Source organism: Heterodontus francisci, chromosome 1 (assembly GCF_036365525.1).
Source record: "Heterodontus francisci isolate sHetFra1 chromosome 1, sHetFra1.hap1, whole genome shotgun sequence".
Taxonomy (NCBI): domain Eukaryota; kingdom Metazoa; phylum Chordata; class Chondrichthyes; order Heterodontiformes; family Heterodontidae; genus Heterodontus; species Heterodontus francisci.
The window spans coordinates 232,407,557-232,423,475 of record NC_090371.1 but is presented as its reverse complement, the minus strand read 5'-3'; the positions used below and the strand labels follow the sequence as shown (position 1 = coordinate 232,423,475).

At 41.8% G+C, this 15,919-nt stretch overlaps 1 protein-coding gene across 7 annotated transcripts in view; it reads right to left on the bottom strand.

The window, feature by feature from the left end:
* Positions 1-15,919, bottom strand: part of LOC137375247 (transmembrane protein 144-like) — a 350,909-nt gene that overhangs the window by 320,851 nt on the left and 14,139 nt on the right. For all 7 annotated transcript variants that reach the window (XM_068042121.1, XM_068042111.1, XM_068042150.1 and 4 more), the window contains exon 2: positions 13,779-13,912. In XM_068042121.1, coding sequence (XP_067898222.1) covers positions 13,779-13,893 — 115 coding nt within the window. In that variant the 5' untranslated portion in view covers positions 13,894-13,912. The remainder of the gene's footprint in view (positions 1-13,778; positions 13,913-15,919) is intronic.

The following is a 15,919-nucleotide window of genomic DNA, read 5'->3' as shown; positions in this document are numbered from 1 at the left end:
TCTCTTGGAGGGGGCATCAAATGAAGCTTTATGGGTAGAGTTTAGGAATAAAAAAGGGACAGCCACATTGCTAGGTGTTTATTGCAGACACTCAGATAGTCAGCGGGAAATTGAGGAGCAAATATGTGCGCAATTTGCAGAGGTGTGTAAAAATAATACGGTAATTATATTAGGTGATTTCAACTTTCCCAACATTAATTGGGATAGTCATCATGATAAGGGCTTAGATGGAGTGGAGTTCTTAAAATGTATACAGCAGAACTTTTTAGCTCAATATGTAGAGGACCCAGCAAGGGAGGGTGCAGTGCTGGACCTAATTCTGGAGAATGAAGCCGGACAGGTGGGTGATGTGTTGGTGGGGGCACATTTTGGTGATAGCGACCATAACATGGTACAATTTAAGCTGGTTATGGAGAAAGAAATAGACAAGTTGCAAAAAAAGGTTTTGGATTGGGGGAGAGTGAATTTTAGTAAAATAAGGCAGGATCTGGCCAAGATAGACTGGAAAGAGTTACTTGTCGGGAAATCTACAGAATAGCAGTGGGGGGCATTCAAAAAGGAAATGGGGAGGGTACAGGCCCAACATGTTCCCTCTAGGGTAATAGGCAGGAGCAACAAGCCCAGAGAACCATGGATGACCAGAAACATTCAGGGTATGATAAGGAAAAGAGAGGCTTTTAGCAAATACAAGGACAGCAAATCAATGGAAGCATTAGTGGAGTACAGAAAGTGTAGGATGGAGCTTAAGAAAGCAATTAGGAGAGCAATGAGGGGATATGAGAAAGCTCTGGCTGGTAAAAGTAGGGAAAATCCCAAGATATTCTATAAGTATATCAATGGGAAGAGGATAACCAGGGAAAGAGTAGGACCCATTAGGGACCAAGGGGGAAATTTGTGGGTGGAGCCAGAGGACATTGGTAGGGTGTTGATTGAATACATCACATCTGTCTTCACCCAAGAGAAAGAGGATGTCGATATGGAACTGAGAGAGAGAGACTGTGAGGTTCTTGAGCAAATTGTCATAGGGAGTGACAAGGTATTGGAGGTTTTGGAAGACTTAAAAGTGGACAAATCTCCAGGTCCGGACGATTTGTGTCCCAGGATGCTGTGGGAGGAGAGGGTGGAGATTGCAGGGGCGCTGACCCAAATTTTAAATTCCTCTCTGGAGGTGCCAGAGGACTGGAGAACAGCTAATGTGGTCCCACTATTTAAGAAAGTTTGTGGAGATAAGCCAGGGAACTACAGACCAGTGAGTCTCACGTCAGTGGTAGGGAAACTATTGGAGAAAATTCTGAAGGAGAGAATCTATCTCCACTTGGAGAGGCAAAATTTGATTAGGAATAGTCAGCATAGCTTTGTCAGAGGGAGGTCATGCCCAAAAAATTTGACTGAATTTTTTGAGCATGTGACCAGGTGTGTAGATGAGGGTAGTGCAGTTGATGTAGTTTACATGGATTTCAGCAAAGCCTTTGACAAGGTCCCACATCGGATACTTATCAAGAAAGCAAATGCACATGGGATACAAGGTAACTTGATCAGGTGGATTCAAAATTGGCTTAGCTGTAGGAGACAGAGTGATGACAGACGGCTGTTTTAGTGACTGGAAGCCAGTGTCCAGTGGCGTACCACAGGGATCTGTGCTGGGTCCCCTATTGTTTGTCATTTATATAAACGACATAGATGACTATGTGAGGGGGTGGGATCAGTAAGTTTGCGGATGACAAAGATTGGCCGAGTGGTTAACAGTGAGGTTGAGTGTCTTAGGTTACAGGAAGATATAGACAAGATGGTCAAATGGGCAGAAGAGTGGCAGATGGAATTTAACGCTGAAAACGATGAGGTGATACACTTTGGAAGGAGTAATGTGACACGGAAGTATTCAATGAATGGCTTGACACTGGGAAGTTCCGAGGAACAAAGGGACCTTGGCGTGTTTGTCCATAGATCTCTGAAGGCAGAAGGGCATGTTAATAAGGTGGTGAAAAAGGCATATGGGACACTTGCCTTTATCAATCGAGGCATAGATTACAAAAGCAGGGAGGTAATGTTGGAGTTGTACAGAACTTTGGTAAGGCCACAGCTGGAGTACTGTGTGCAATTCTGGTCGCCACATTATAGGAAGGATGTGATTGCATTGGAGGGGGTGCAGAGGCGATTCACCAGGATGTTGCCTGGGATGGAACATTTAAGCTATGAAGAGAGGTTGGATAGGCTTGGGTTGTTTTCACTGGAGCAGAGAAGACTGAGGGGTGACCTGATTGAGGTGTACAAGATTGAGGGGCATGGACAGGGTGGATAGGGAGCAGCTGTTCCCCTTAGTTAAAGGGGCAGTTATGAGGGGTCACAAGTTTAAGGTGAGGGGCAGGAGGTTTAAGGGGGACTTGAGGAAGAACATTTTTACCCAGAGGGTGGTGACAGTCTGGAATGCACTGCCTGGGAGGGTGGTAGATGCAGGTTGCCTCTCATCCTTTTAAAAAGTACCTGGATGAGCACTTGGCACGTCATAACATTCAAGGCTATGGTTAAGTGCTGGCAAATGGGATTAGGTAGACAGGTCAGGCGTTTTAATGCATCGGTGCAGACTCGATGGGCCGAAGGGCCTCTTCTGCACTGTATTATTCTGTGATTCTGTAAATGACTATCCCTTATTGTGAGACTGTCCCCTGGTTCTAGAGTCACCAGTCAGAGGAAACATCCCATCGACATCCATCCTGTCAAGTCCTGCAAGAATTTTGTAAGTTTCAATGAGATCATCTCTCATTCTTCAAAACTCGAGAGAATACAGACCCAGTTTCCTCAAACTCTCCTCAAAAGACAATCCTAGACAATCCAATTCACTAGACAAGATTAGTCCAGTGAAACTCTGTTGCCCTCCCTCTTTAGCAAGTATATCTTCCTTAGATGAGACGACCAAAACTGTACACAATACTCCAAGTGCAGGCTCACCAGGGCTCTATACGAACATACAATCTAGGAGCAGGAGTAGGCTATTTGGTCTCTTGAGCCTGCTCCACCATTCTATAAGATCATGGCTAATCTTTTGTGGATTCAACTCCACTTTCCTAACTATTCCTGATACCCTTTGACTCCCTTGTTTGTGAAGATTCTGTCTATCTCTGCCTTAAAAATATTCAATGACTCTGCCTCCACCGCTCTCTGGGGAAGAGAGTTCCACAGTCACGACCTTCTGACAGCAAAAATTTCTCCTCATCTGTCTTAAATGGGAGACACCTTATTTTTAAGCTGTGCCCTCTAGTTTTAGTCTCACCCACAAGGGGAAACATCCTTTCAACAGCCACCCCGTCAAGTCCCCTCAGGATCTTATATGTTTCTGTAAGATCACCTTACATCCTTCTAAACTCCAATGAATACAGACCCAACCTATCCAACCTTGCCCCAGGAATCAGTCAAATGAAATAAAAACTAGAAATGCTGAAAATACTCAGCAGGTCTGGCAGCATCTGTGCAGAGAGAAGCAGAGTTAACGTTTCAGGTCAGAGACCCTTCTTCAGAATTGACAAATATTAGAAATGTAAAAGGTTTTAAGCAAGTAAAGTGGGGGTGGGGCAAGAGATAACAAAGATGAAGGTGTTGATAGGACTGGGTCACAGAGAATAACTGACCAGAAGGTCATGGAACAAAGGTGAATAGTATGTTAATGGTGTGCTGAAAGACAAAGCATTAGTAAAGAGAGGGTGTGAATGACTGTGATTGGAGTGCTCTGCGCTTTACAAACATAAGAAAACACATTTTTAAAAAGTGGGTAAGCACAGTGGAAACAAACTAAACAAGCTGAAAAACCTAAAATAAAATAACCAAATAAAAAAGGAAAAAGAAAAGAAAAAATAACTAAGCATAAAAAGGGGGGACCCCTCTGAAATTAAACTCAATGTTCAGTCCGGCAGGCTGTCGTGTGCCTGATTGGTAAATGAGGTGCTGTTCCTCGAGCTTGTGGTGATGTTCGTTGGAACACTGCAGCAATCCCAGGATAGAGATGTGAGCATGAGAGCAGGGGGATGTGTTGAAATGGCCAGCAACCGGAAGCTCGGGGTCGTGCTTACGGACTGAGCGGAGGTGTACCCCAAAGTGGTCACCCAATCTGTGTTTGGTCTCCCCAATGTAGAGGAGACCACATTGTGAGCACTGAATACAGTATACTACATTGAAAGAAGTAGAAGTAAATCGCTGCTTCACCTGAAAGGAGTGTTTGGAGCCTTGGATAGTTAGGAGAGAGGAGGTAAATGGGCAGGTATTACACCTCCTGTGATTGCAGGGAAGGTGCTGTGGGAAGGGGACGAAGTGGTGGGGATAATGGAAGAGTACACGAGGGTGTCGCGGAGGGAACGATCCTTCAGAATGCTGACAGGGGAAGGGAAGATGCGTTTGGTCGTGGCATTGCGCTGGATGTGGCGTAAGTGGCGAAGGATGAACCTTTGGAATGGGCCGGACACGGTTGAGGGCCCTATCAACCACAGTGGGGGGAAATCCTCGTTTGAGGAAAAAGGAAGACATATCAGAAGCACTGTCGTGGAAGGTAGCATCATGTAGATGCATCGGAGACAGAGAAACTGGGAGAATGGAATGGAGTCCTTACAGGAGGTAGGGTGTGAAGAAGTGTAGTCGAGGTAGCTGTGGGAGTCAGTGGGCTTATAATGAATATTAGTAGACAGCCTATCCCCAGAGATGGAGACTGAGAAGTCAGGAAGGGAAGAGCAGTGTCAGAGATGGACCAAGTGAAGGTGAGAAAAGGGTGGAAATTAGAAGCAAAGTTAATGAAGTTTTCTTGTTCTGGGTGGGAGCAGGAAATGGCACCGATACAGTCATCAATGTACCGTAAAAAGAGTTGGGGGAGGGGGCCTGAACATCAACGCAAACTCAAGGAACAGCACCTCATTTACCGATTAGGCACACTACAGCCTGCCGGACTGAACATTGAGTTCAATAATTTCAGAGCATGATGGGACCCCCCTTTTTATGCTTAGTTATTTTTTCTTTTTCCTTTTTTATTTGGTTCTTTTATTTTAGGTTTGTAGTTTGTTTAGTTTGTTTCCACTGTGCTTAACCACTGTTTTTTTTTTATGTGTTTTCTTATGTTTGTGATTGGCGTGCTTTGTGCTTTAGTCATTCACACCCTCTCTTTACTAATGCTTTGCCTTTCAGCACACCATTAACATACCATTTGCCTTTGTTCCATGACCTTCTGGTCAGTTATTCTCTGTGACCCTGTCCTAGCAACACCTTCACCTTTGTTATCTCTTGCCCCACCCTCGCTTTACTTGCTTAAAATCTTTTACATTTCTAATATTTGTCAGTTCTGATGAAGGCTCACTGACCTGAAACGTTAACTCTGCTTCTCTCTCCACAGATGGTGCCAGACCTGCTGAGTATTTCCAGCATTTCTTGTTTTTATTCCATGCTTGATGGTCTTGTTTGAATTTGGAGAGGCTGGAGCTATGGAAAGAGCAGCTTATAGCACTGTAGCCTCACTGGTGGATAATGCCTAAATCAGAACCCCGAGAGATTGTTGCAATTGAATGGAACTTGGATTTAAAGTTTTTTTAATGTTGCCTCTAAGGCTCCATGGCACGTCCTTATGAATGCCAGGAAAACCAAACGCTTATCTCCTAGATTTAAAAGAAAATACAAATACAATTGGGGTTTCCTCCTTTTTGAGTTTGATTAGTTTATTTAATATTTCTCCTCCTTTTATTTTAAATGCATTTTTATCATTTTTAATCTCATCTTTCAATGTCGTGTCCACCTGGGAGATACCAAAGCAAAATATTTCTGCTATTTCACTATCGCTGCCTGTGATTTTATCCTGACCATCCTTTGGTGACCCTATTCCCATCTGATTTTCTTTTAAAAAAATTTACGGCATGTAGAATATTTTAAAGTTTCTTGTTCTTTGAGAATTTAAATTCATAGTTCCTCTTTGCCTTTCACATTGTTTTCTTGATTTCTCTATGCTCTTCATATTCTCCTTTGTCACACACTCCTCCACTGTCCATGTTTACTTACCCTCAGTTTTTCCCTTACGTCTTATTGATCCATGGAGACTCATTCGTGTTTAGTTTGCTCTTTTTTTAAGCAAGATATATATTTTCCTGTCCCCTATTGAACACCTTTTTAAATTTTTCCCATTGTTGTTCTACATCTTTGTTTATCAATGTTTTGTCCATTTTCCCAAGTTCTGTTCTCAGTCCCTCAAAATCAGCTCTTCTCCAATCCTTTATCCTGGTCTTTGTCATATTTATGTCCTTCTCAATTATTACCCTAAATCTAGAAGTGTGTGTATGAGTGTTATGACCAGGTGAGAGAGGGGTCTAGGGTTCCCTCTCAGCCTTCACCTGGTCTTACCGTTAACAGGGTTTAATTTTAAACATACCGTTTTTTAGCTCCCCCGAGTGAATCCTTGTTCACTAACTTCCAATTATAAGGCAAAGAAACTAGCCAAACAGGTTCTTAGGTTTACCAATGAATTGCCATTTGTTGAGGAAAATTCCAATCATCTTGTGTGAAGAAGTGTTTCCTCATTTCACACCTGAAAGGCCCAGCTCTAATTTTTAGACAATACCCGCTAGTCCTAGACGTCCAACGAGTTGAAGTGGGATAGATAGAGAAGAACTATTTGGTCCCCACATTATCTTGAAAATTTTGATCAAATCTCCTCTTGACCTTATGAATTCCAGGGAATGCCACCTTAGTTCTGTAATCTCTCCTCATAACTTAATCCTTGGAGTCCAGGTTTCATTCTGGTAAATCTATGCTGCACTCCCTCCAAGGCCAATATATCCTTCCTAAGGTGGTGCCCAGAAATGCTCACAGTACTTCAGGTGTGGTCTAACCAGGGTTTTGTATAGCTGAAGCATGACTTCTACCCCCTTGCATTCTAATCCACTCGATTTAAATGTTAAACTGTTAATGGTGTATCAATTGTTTGATTATATGCAGGTGGAGGGTGTTAATTGGGTCTTACTTGAGCACTTATAAGCAGACACTTACTAAGACTGATGGAGGGTTTTGAGTGAGAAGTTCCATGTTTGTAATCCTTCTACTCTGTACAATAAATGTGAAACTGAGTAAAGATAGGTTCAAGGATTATCCTTCCATACCAAGCTTTCTGGAGTTTAACATGGTAGTGGAGGATGGTTGCCTAAAGCTGAAGGTTGGAAACTAGGAATTTATTTTTACATAAAAAACTAAAATCTCATGGGCTATTGTGGAAAATATGTCAGAAAGCAAGTGTAAATTGTCAGGGTATATTACCCTCTAATGTTCTCGGATTTTGAACCATATGACCAGTGGAAGAATAAAGTGGATATAGAGATGGGTTACATCTCTATCAAAGAGGAAACAAGGTATGGCCTCAGCATTGTTACGTCCTACCAAAAGTAAAATCAGAAGTAAAGTGTTCTGTGTACTAGATGCTCGTCAGTTCGATACATAAGGAGGGTTGGATCTTGTTAGAATTCTTGGATGAAATTTACAAGAAAGATGACCTAATGAATGCATATGAGGCATGGTCAGACTTTTACAGATTTTGGAAAACAGATAGTTATTCAATGGAAGAATATATCATGGACCTTGACAGTATAGAAGATTGAGGAAATTCAATTAGGAGATCCCTGGTTCAATGTTATTTAAATTGCTAGATTGTGCTAGGGTGCCACATATGGACAAGCTCCTGGTTCTAACTAGGGTTCAGTTCTTGGACAAAGACTCCCTGTTGGATCAAATGTCTGCTGCTTTAAAGAAATTCCTGTGGAAATTGTCATTTCCTGAAGCCCTGGTAAAACAAACAGGACATTCTGCAGTTACACAAAGAATGGAGGATTCAATGTTTACTAGATATCGAAATGGTACAATGGAAGAGTAAAGACAGGAGGATTGAGAATTAAAGTACCTTTAGCAGGTCTGACTATTACAGTGGAAGACCAAATTAGAACAGCAATCATAGGCAAATGAATTCCAGGAATGCCCAAGGAACAGTTAATAGGTGCTTCAGATGTGACTCAAAGTATCATTATGCAATGAATTGCCCTAAGCAGTGGGGCAAAGTCCTCAAAATAACACTATGCAGAGAATTCTGAGGCAGAAGAGGAAAATATTGATGAATCTGAATGAACTGTACTAGTCTCAAGGAGTTTTAGTCCTGCGATGAATGTGTTCGTTGTGAATTTGTTCGACTATGCTGTATTGGACAGTATGTGGAACTGATTAGTTACAATGTTATCTGGATTCACTTAGTAGCAAGGATTGATGCAAGATTGAGTATAAAAGTACTACCAGCTTTAGGTTTGGTGATGACAACACTTTGAAGTCACTGAAGAGAGTAGTAATTCCATGTAAAATAGCTGGAGTAAGCTACTTTATCAGTACTGACGTAGTCTCAAGTGAGATACTTTTACTGTTGAGTTAGCCTTCAATGAAAAAGGCACAAATGAAACTTGATATGGAGCATGATCAGGCAATTGTTTTTGGAAAGTCAGTGAATTTGCAGTTTACCCAGTCAGGGCATTATTGTATCCCCTTAACAAAACTAGATGTTTCTAGTCAGTGTTAGAAGTATTAATGGCATCAGATGTTCAGAATCAGAGATAAAAAGCAAATTATCTTGGTTACACAGACAATTTACTCACCCATCTTGTCCGCGATTAAAAACCCTGCTAAAGGATGCTGGTGTGATTAATGAAGAGTATACGAGGATAATAGAGATTAGTGAAAAGTGTGAAATCTGTTTAATAAAAAAAAATAAAAAAAAGTATCGGAGGATACCATCACATCCTATTATCAGTCTCCCATTGGCACGTGACTTTAATGAGGTGGTTGCCATTGATTTAAAGGTGTGGGACAATGACAAGAATATTTTCAAACTACATTTTATAGACCTAGCAACAAGATTTAGTCATTTTACAATAATAAATAACAAGGACAAAAGGGTGATAGACAAAATTATGGAGAAATGGATAGGGACTGGACTTGGGGCACCAGCAAAGTTTCTGACTGATAATGGAGGGGAATTTGCCAATGATGAGTTCAGAGATATGTGTGAAAAGATGAACATTATGGTTATGAATACTGCGGCCGAAAGTCCTTTCAGCAATGGGCTTTGAACAGAATCACCCAGTGGTTGAAATGCTGCATAAAATCTTAGTTGACCAGCCAAACTGCAAGTTGACAACTGCCCTGACATGGGTGGCTCATTTGAAGAATTCACTTCAGATGGTTGGAGGATATAGTCCCCATCAATTGGTTTTAGTGCAGAATCCCAAATTGCTTTGTGTTGTGCAACAGTCCTCCTGCTCTAGAAGGTACTGCAATTAGTTCAATTTTTTTCTGCACATTTGAATGCACGGAGATGGGCTTTCATCATGGCTGAGCTCTCCAAGAAAATTCAGAGAACTCTGAGGCATCATATAAGGCCATCTGAGGTGGAATTTAATTCCGGAGATTTGGTGTATTATAAAAGAGAGGGTCATGAGGAATGGAAGGGCTCTGGTAAGGTAATCGGTTGTGAAGGTAAGACAGTAATTATCAAGCATGGAAAAAAAATTAGGTTCATTCCTCGCAACTGATCGGGTTTAATTCCAAAATCTCAGAATTGAGGAGTTGATAGAGGGGAAACGATGCACCTTGTACCTCAAATACTCACGTGTTTTGTGATGAAGGTCCCGAGGAATAGAATGAGGTAGATAAAGGGTTGCATAGTAATGTGAGGGATCATTATGCTCAAGAAAGTGTTATCGCATCCAAAGAACAATTGCCCCAAGTACTCAGGTGACATATATTCCAAAGGGGTCGAATAGATGGAGGGATGCAACAATTGTGCAACCTGCAGGAAAATCTACAGGCAAGTTTAAATATTGGTTAAATGTTCAAAATGATGACCAAGAAGCAAGGTCCATGGACTGGCAGAATGGGGTGGAAGAGTGGAAGTTAAGAAAGCACAGTGCAAGTTCTAATAGTGGGTCTGGAAGTGACACGTATGTAAGGAAACTATGTACTGGAGAAAGAGCCTCCGATAATGTGCGAGATATTCTAGTAATAGTCCCAAAAAACATTAAATCGCTAATAGAAGCCATAGTTTGAGCAGATTCCACAATGAAATGAAGACCAGGGAGCAGTCTCAGAATAGAACTAGAAGCAGAAGTCCTCGTGATTGTGAAGTTTTAGTGGCTGCCAATAAGCTTGAGAATAAACTAATAAGAGATGCAAAACATAAGGAATTAGAGAGTTTGGAGTTTAATTGAGGTTCCAGATGGGGACAGCCATCGTCACATAGATTGATTTGTACTGAAAAAGTCCTTCCCGATGGAACTTGTAAGTCTAAAGCGAGGCTAGATGAGAGGGGTTTTGAAGAGCAACTGAGGGATACCAATATTCGAGTAGACTCTCTCACAGCTCAAAGTAATCCTGTAAATCTTTTTAGCTCTTTTGGCCACATATTCATGGAAGTGTAGGCCCATTGACACAAAAGCAACATTTCTGCAGGGTGATACCTTTCAGAGAAATGTTTCTGAAACCACCCAAAGAGGCAGCAGATGCAGAAGGAAAACTATGGAAACAGAACAAATGCGTCTGTGGCATTAATAATATTTCCAGGGTGTGGTATTTCTGAGAGATCTGTTTTGTTGAAAATTGGTTGTGTTCAACTAAAAGCAGATCCTGCAATTTTTTTTATTTGTATTATAAAGGGAAACTTTTCCAGGCATCTTCATGATGCACATTGATTTCTTCTGGGGTGGTACAGATTTTGAGGAATATGTTATTGATCAGATTAGGGCAGAATTTAAGATTGGGAGTCAGGCTTGTGGGACCTTTAAATGCATTGGTTTGGATATTAAGCAGACTAAGTCTGGAATAACTTTAAATCAACAAAACTATTTAGAGAGCGTTACACCCATCCCAGTTAATCATGTTCATCACTGAAAGATGATGTATCTAAAGCAGAGACTGAGCAACTGTGAAGCTTGATTGGTCAATTAAACTGGTTGTGCTCGGACTAGGCCTGACGCTAATTTTGATGTGCTGAAGTTAAGCACGATGATGAAATATCTGAAAGTTGAGAATGTTTTGAAGGCAAATAAAACATTTTAAGAAAACAGATCTGGAGAAATGTGTTTCCATCCTTAGGTGATCCAAAGACCATGAATCTAATATTTTTTTACTAATGCTTCACATGTTAATTTTGCTGACGGGTGAAAATGGGAAATGTTGTCCTTTAGGTTGGGAGGCTAAGAAAATAAAACTGGTCGTCAAAAGCACTTTAGCTGTGTAAACACTGGGTCTTGTGGAGGCAGTGGATATGGGGTCCTATTTGTCAAATATTTTGGGTGAAATTCTCAAGGGACATACTGAAGATAGGATACCCACTGAATATGTGGATAATTGTGCCAAAAAGAACAATGTACACTCTACAAAAAAATGAGAAAACTATGTATTGACGTGGCTGGATTGAAACAAATGCTGAAGAGAAAGGAAATCTCCAAACTTAAATGGGTAGATACAAGTCATCAGCTATCTGACTGCTCCACAAAAAGAAATGCTAGTACAAAGAAATTGTTAGGGGTGTTAAAGGAGGGGTGTCTCTCAATGTAATACTTTGAACCCAATATGGAATTTATTTTGAAAAGTTGTTTGAGCATATTAATCCATGTTGTATTCTAAAAGGGAATCTGTTAATTTGTATATCAATTGTTTGATTTATTAATTGGGTATTAATTGGGGTCTTACTTGAGTACCTTTATAAACAGACACTTATTGAGACAGGGTTGGTTTTGAGTGAGGAGTTAGATGTTTGTAATCCTCCTACTCTGTTCAATAAATGTGAAACTGGGTAAAGATAGTATCAGGCAAGCCCCCACCTGCCAAGAATGAGGCACATTGATTTCGCCACATGGACACTAAATTTCAAATTGTTACTGGGAAGAAAAGGCCTGTTACAAGGAATTGCCAGGCCTCTGGCCAGGAAGACATTTTTGCATATTAACAGTGTTGGAACAAAGGAGCTATCTCCTGCTCCCATACAATACAGAAAAGACCTGGTCAAACCAGTCGGTCACCCTGCTGGCCAATTTGGGGAAGTTTTAAATGGTAGAGACAGTGTTTGAACTAGCAGAAAGCTCTTGGCTCCTGGATTGAAAAGAGCCTATCATGTCTGCTCTCATCTGTTTCTCATGGAACTCTAAACCCCACTGAAGACACGTGAACTCCAAGTGAGAAAAGTCTCCTATAGTGAATAAGGTTTAAGAAGAATACTGGGCCCCAACGAAAAGCAAGACCATATCTTCAATCAAGGGCTCTACAATGAGCTCTAAGCACAGTAACAAAAAGAAACACTCCTCAGAGATTGCCTCAAACTTTTCCACTTATTTTTCTTCTACTTGTTTCTGCTCATATCTGCATGCGTATCGAGTATGCATGCTAGCGTGGGCGCGTCGTGTATTCGTAGGTGTCAACCGAATTAGAGTTTAAGTTTTAATAAAATTTCACCTTTCTTCTTTAAACCTAAGAAAGCCTATTTGTGCTTGTTTCTTTACCTTATAATTGGAAAGCATTGAACAAAGATTAATCAAGGGGGAGCTAAAAATAGTGTGTTTAAAAAATAAAATCATGTTAGTCAGACCAGGTGAAGGCTGAAAGGGACCCCAGACCTCTTTCTCACCTGGTCATAACAATAGGCTCCAGCATTATCCTTCCATATCCAGCTTTGTGGAATCTAATAAAGGCTAATTCCATTAGCCATTTTGAATACCTTCTGTGCCTGTTCATTAAAGATCTATGCACCTGGACCCCCATTGTTTCTAGCTTTTCACCATTTAGAAAGTACCCTGCTCTCTCCTTTTTTAGGTCCTTAGCCTGTTGTATGTGGCTAAGTGCCAGGCCAGGGATGAAACCTGGGCCCAGCCTGCACTGTGTCTCACAGTATCAGGCTAGGGATAGTACCTGGGCTCAGCCTATTCAGTGTGGCTAAGTACCAGGGCAGGGATGGAACCCAAGCCTTGATTGTTGTGTGGCCCAGCACCAGGCCGAGCATGGAACTTGAACTCAACACCTAAGCTCTATCTGGTCTGTGTGAATCAGTGGGTGCTTAGTGAGCCATCAAGGAAATTAAACATATGCTGGTACATAACTGATTCAGTGAGAATGTTCTAACAAGTACCTTGTCCTCACTGATTTGATGCAGGACTCAGACTGTTCTAGAATGATGTTACCTGTTACTCAATGATTTTTGATAGTCATGATCACTAAAATATTTTTTTTAAATTGTGAACATTTGATGGAAGGTTGGTGGAGTATTTTATACTTTCAACTCCGAGGCTTCATTTTAAAGCTAGTCCAAACAAGTGAGAGAAACTTCTTGTTCCTCTGTTGGCTGCAAGAAACCAGAGCAAAACTAGGTTAGGGATACTCAAATCAGTTCCATTCAGGGACAAAGGTGCAAATCCACAGCATTAAACTGCTTGGATTTGGACAAAACTCCTGGTCGCCTTTTGGTCATGGACCTTTTCCCCCAACACTGGCTGCTGGGGGATTGGGCATAGGAGTAGGTGGGGAACAGGTCTGTACAGACCATCGGTATAAACCAGGCTGTACTAGCACCACCATTATCTCAGATAAACGCAAACCAACCTGGCACATTTCTGCACCACTGGAACCAGTAGCACTGACTTTAAATCACAGTAGGTCTGCCATTTGCAGCAATTTTGTAATGTAGTTGAACTCCCAACACAGTTAAATTCTCCTGTTCATTCATAAATGTTCATTCCTCCTACCTGAGCGGAAAACTGCCTCTTGACAGCTGATGGCAGGTATTACGAAGGTGATGCTAATGCAATACACTACTGCCCAAAATACCCAGCTGCTCATTTCGTCACGTTGGTGTAACATGCAATTTGGAAATTATTGCCTGAAACCAAAGGAAACATTCTATAAAATTAGTGTGTGCTAAGTGTTCGAGATCACAAAGTACCACCTATTTTTTTAGATTAGAGATACAGCACTGAAACAGGCCCTTCGGCCCACCGAGTCTGTGCCGAACATCAACCACCCATTTATACTAATCCTACACTAATCCCATATTCCCAACAAACATCCCCACCTGTCCCTATATTTCCCTACCACCTACCTATACTGGTGACAATTTATAATGGCCAATTTACCTATCAACCTGCAAGTCTTTTGGCTTGTGGGAGGAAACCGGAGCACCCGGAGAAAACCCACGCAGACACAGGGAAAACTTGCAAACTCCACACAGGCAGTACCCGGAATCGAACCCGGGTCCCTGGAGCTGTGAGGCTGCGGTGCTAACCACTGCGCCACTGTGCCGCATATTACCTAGCAAACAATTTGTCTCCCAAACGTCAATACAATGACACAACTGATGTTAAATATCGCCTTACAAATTGCAACAGATTAGGTGTTTATATTTTCCCTCCCTGCAATTTAATACCACTACAAAACAATTTGTACTGGAAGTCAAATTTGTAATTTTTTTTTATATAGAGGAATAGTGCTGAGGAAGTGCAAAGGTACTTTGCAACCCTTCTATACAATAAAGCTGTAACAGATCAGAAATAACTACTTTCTCTCACCAAGGAGCCAAAAATAAATAAAAGACTTGCAGTTATATTGTACCTTTCTCAACCTCAGGCATCCCAAAGTGCATTCCAACCAATGCTGTACTGTTTAAGTGCAGTCACTGTTGACAAGCAACAGGTTTGTCTGTGAACTGTCAATAGACAGCAACCTAAAAATTAGCACTTTGAATTACCCCAATGTGAGTGGGTTTCAACTGTCAGCTAACAATTTTTTTTTTATTCGTTCATGGGATGAGCATTGGCTAGGCCAGCATTTATTGCCCATCCCTAATTGCCCGAGAACTGAGTGGCCATTTCAGAGGGCTTTTTACAAGTCAACCACATCGCTGTGGATCTGGAGCCACATGTACACCCAGACCAGGTAAGGACAACAGATTTCCTTCCCTAAAAGGACATTAGTGAACCAGATGGGTTTTTACAACAATTGACAATGGTCACACTAGACTAGCTTTTTTAAATTTGAGATTTATTAACTCAGAATTGTAGAGCAGTGGTTGTTTTTGTTAGGTAAGCGTACCAAGAGATACGGAGCAATGAGGTAAATGGTGTTGAGCTATAGATCAGCCATGATCTAATTAAATGGCAGAATAGGCTTGAGGACTGAATGGCCTACTCTTGTGCCTACTTTCCTAAGCCATTCTGTATTCAGGAAGACAGGAATAGAACCACACAAAAGCAGTACCATGGAGGGGACAACAGAATACAGATAATAAGGTCATGGTAAACAGCATCACATACTGCAAGAGGAGGGATGACGCACCATACTTAAATCAAATAGGATGGAACTTGTGGTTTTGGCCTGGCCAATCTCAGTGCTGTGAGCAGAAGGCTGACTGATTCGCAACACACTGGGCTGAATTTTACCAGCCCCTCGACACTGCAAGTCACGGTGCAGGGGCCGGTAAAGTTTTGTGGGGAGAGGCCTGCCTTGAACCGCGACATCGAGAAGGGCCCGCCACATATTACTGGCGGCGGGGGGACCTTAGTGCAGCCCCCACCGCCTGGCAGCAGGACCTTCACCTGCATAATCAAATGAACATAAATGAGATGCAAATAAACTTACCTGCAGGCAGCGGACGTCCCATGCTCATTTTACCTACTCCAAACGCAGCTCGCGCGTCTTCGGAACTCCATACGTAGTTCCGAGGCAAGAACGTGGTAGGGAGGGGGAGGAATAACATTTTCAAGGCGGGAGGGGTGGAAGAGTGGAGAAAACATTTTTCATTGGCTGTGAGGATGGTGGGAAGGGGCCGAAGGGCAAAGAGTGCAAAGTTTGGGGTTTAAAGGTCGTGACTGTCAAAAATGGCTTTGTGGGG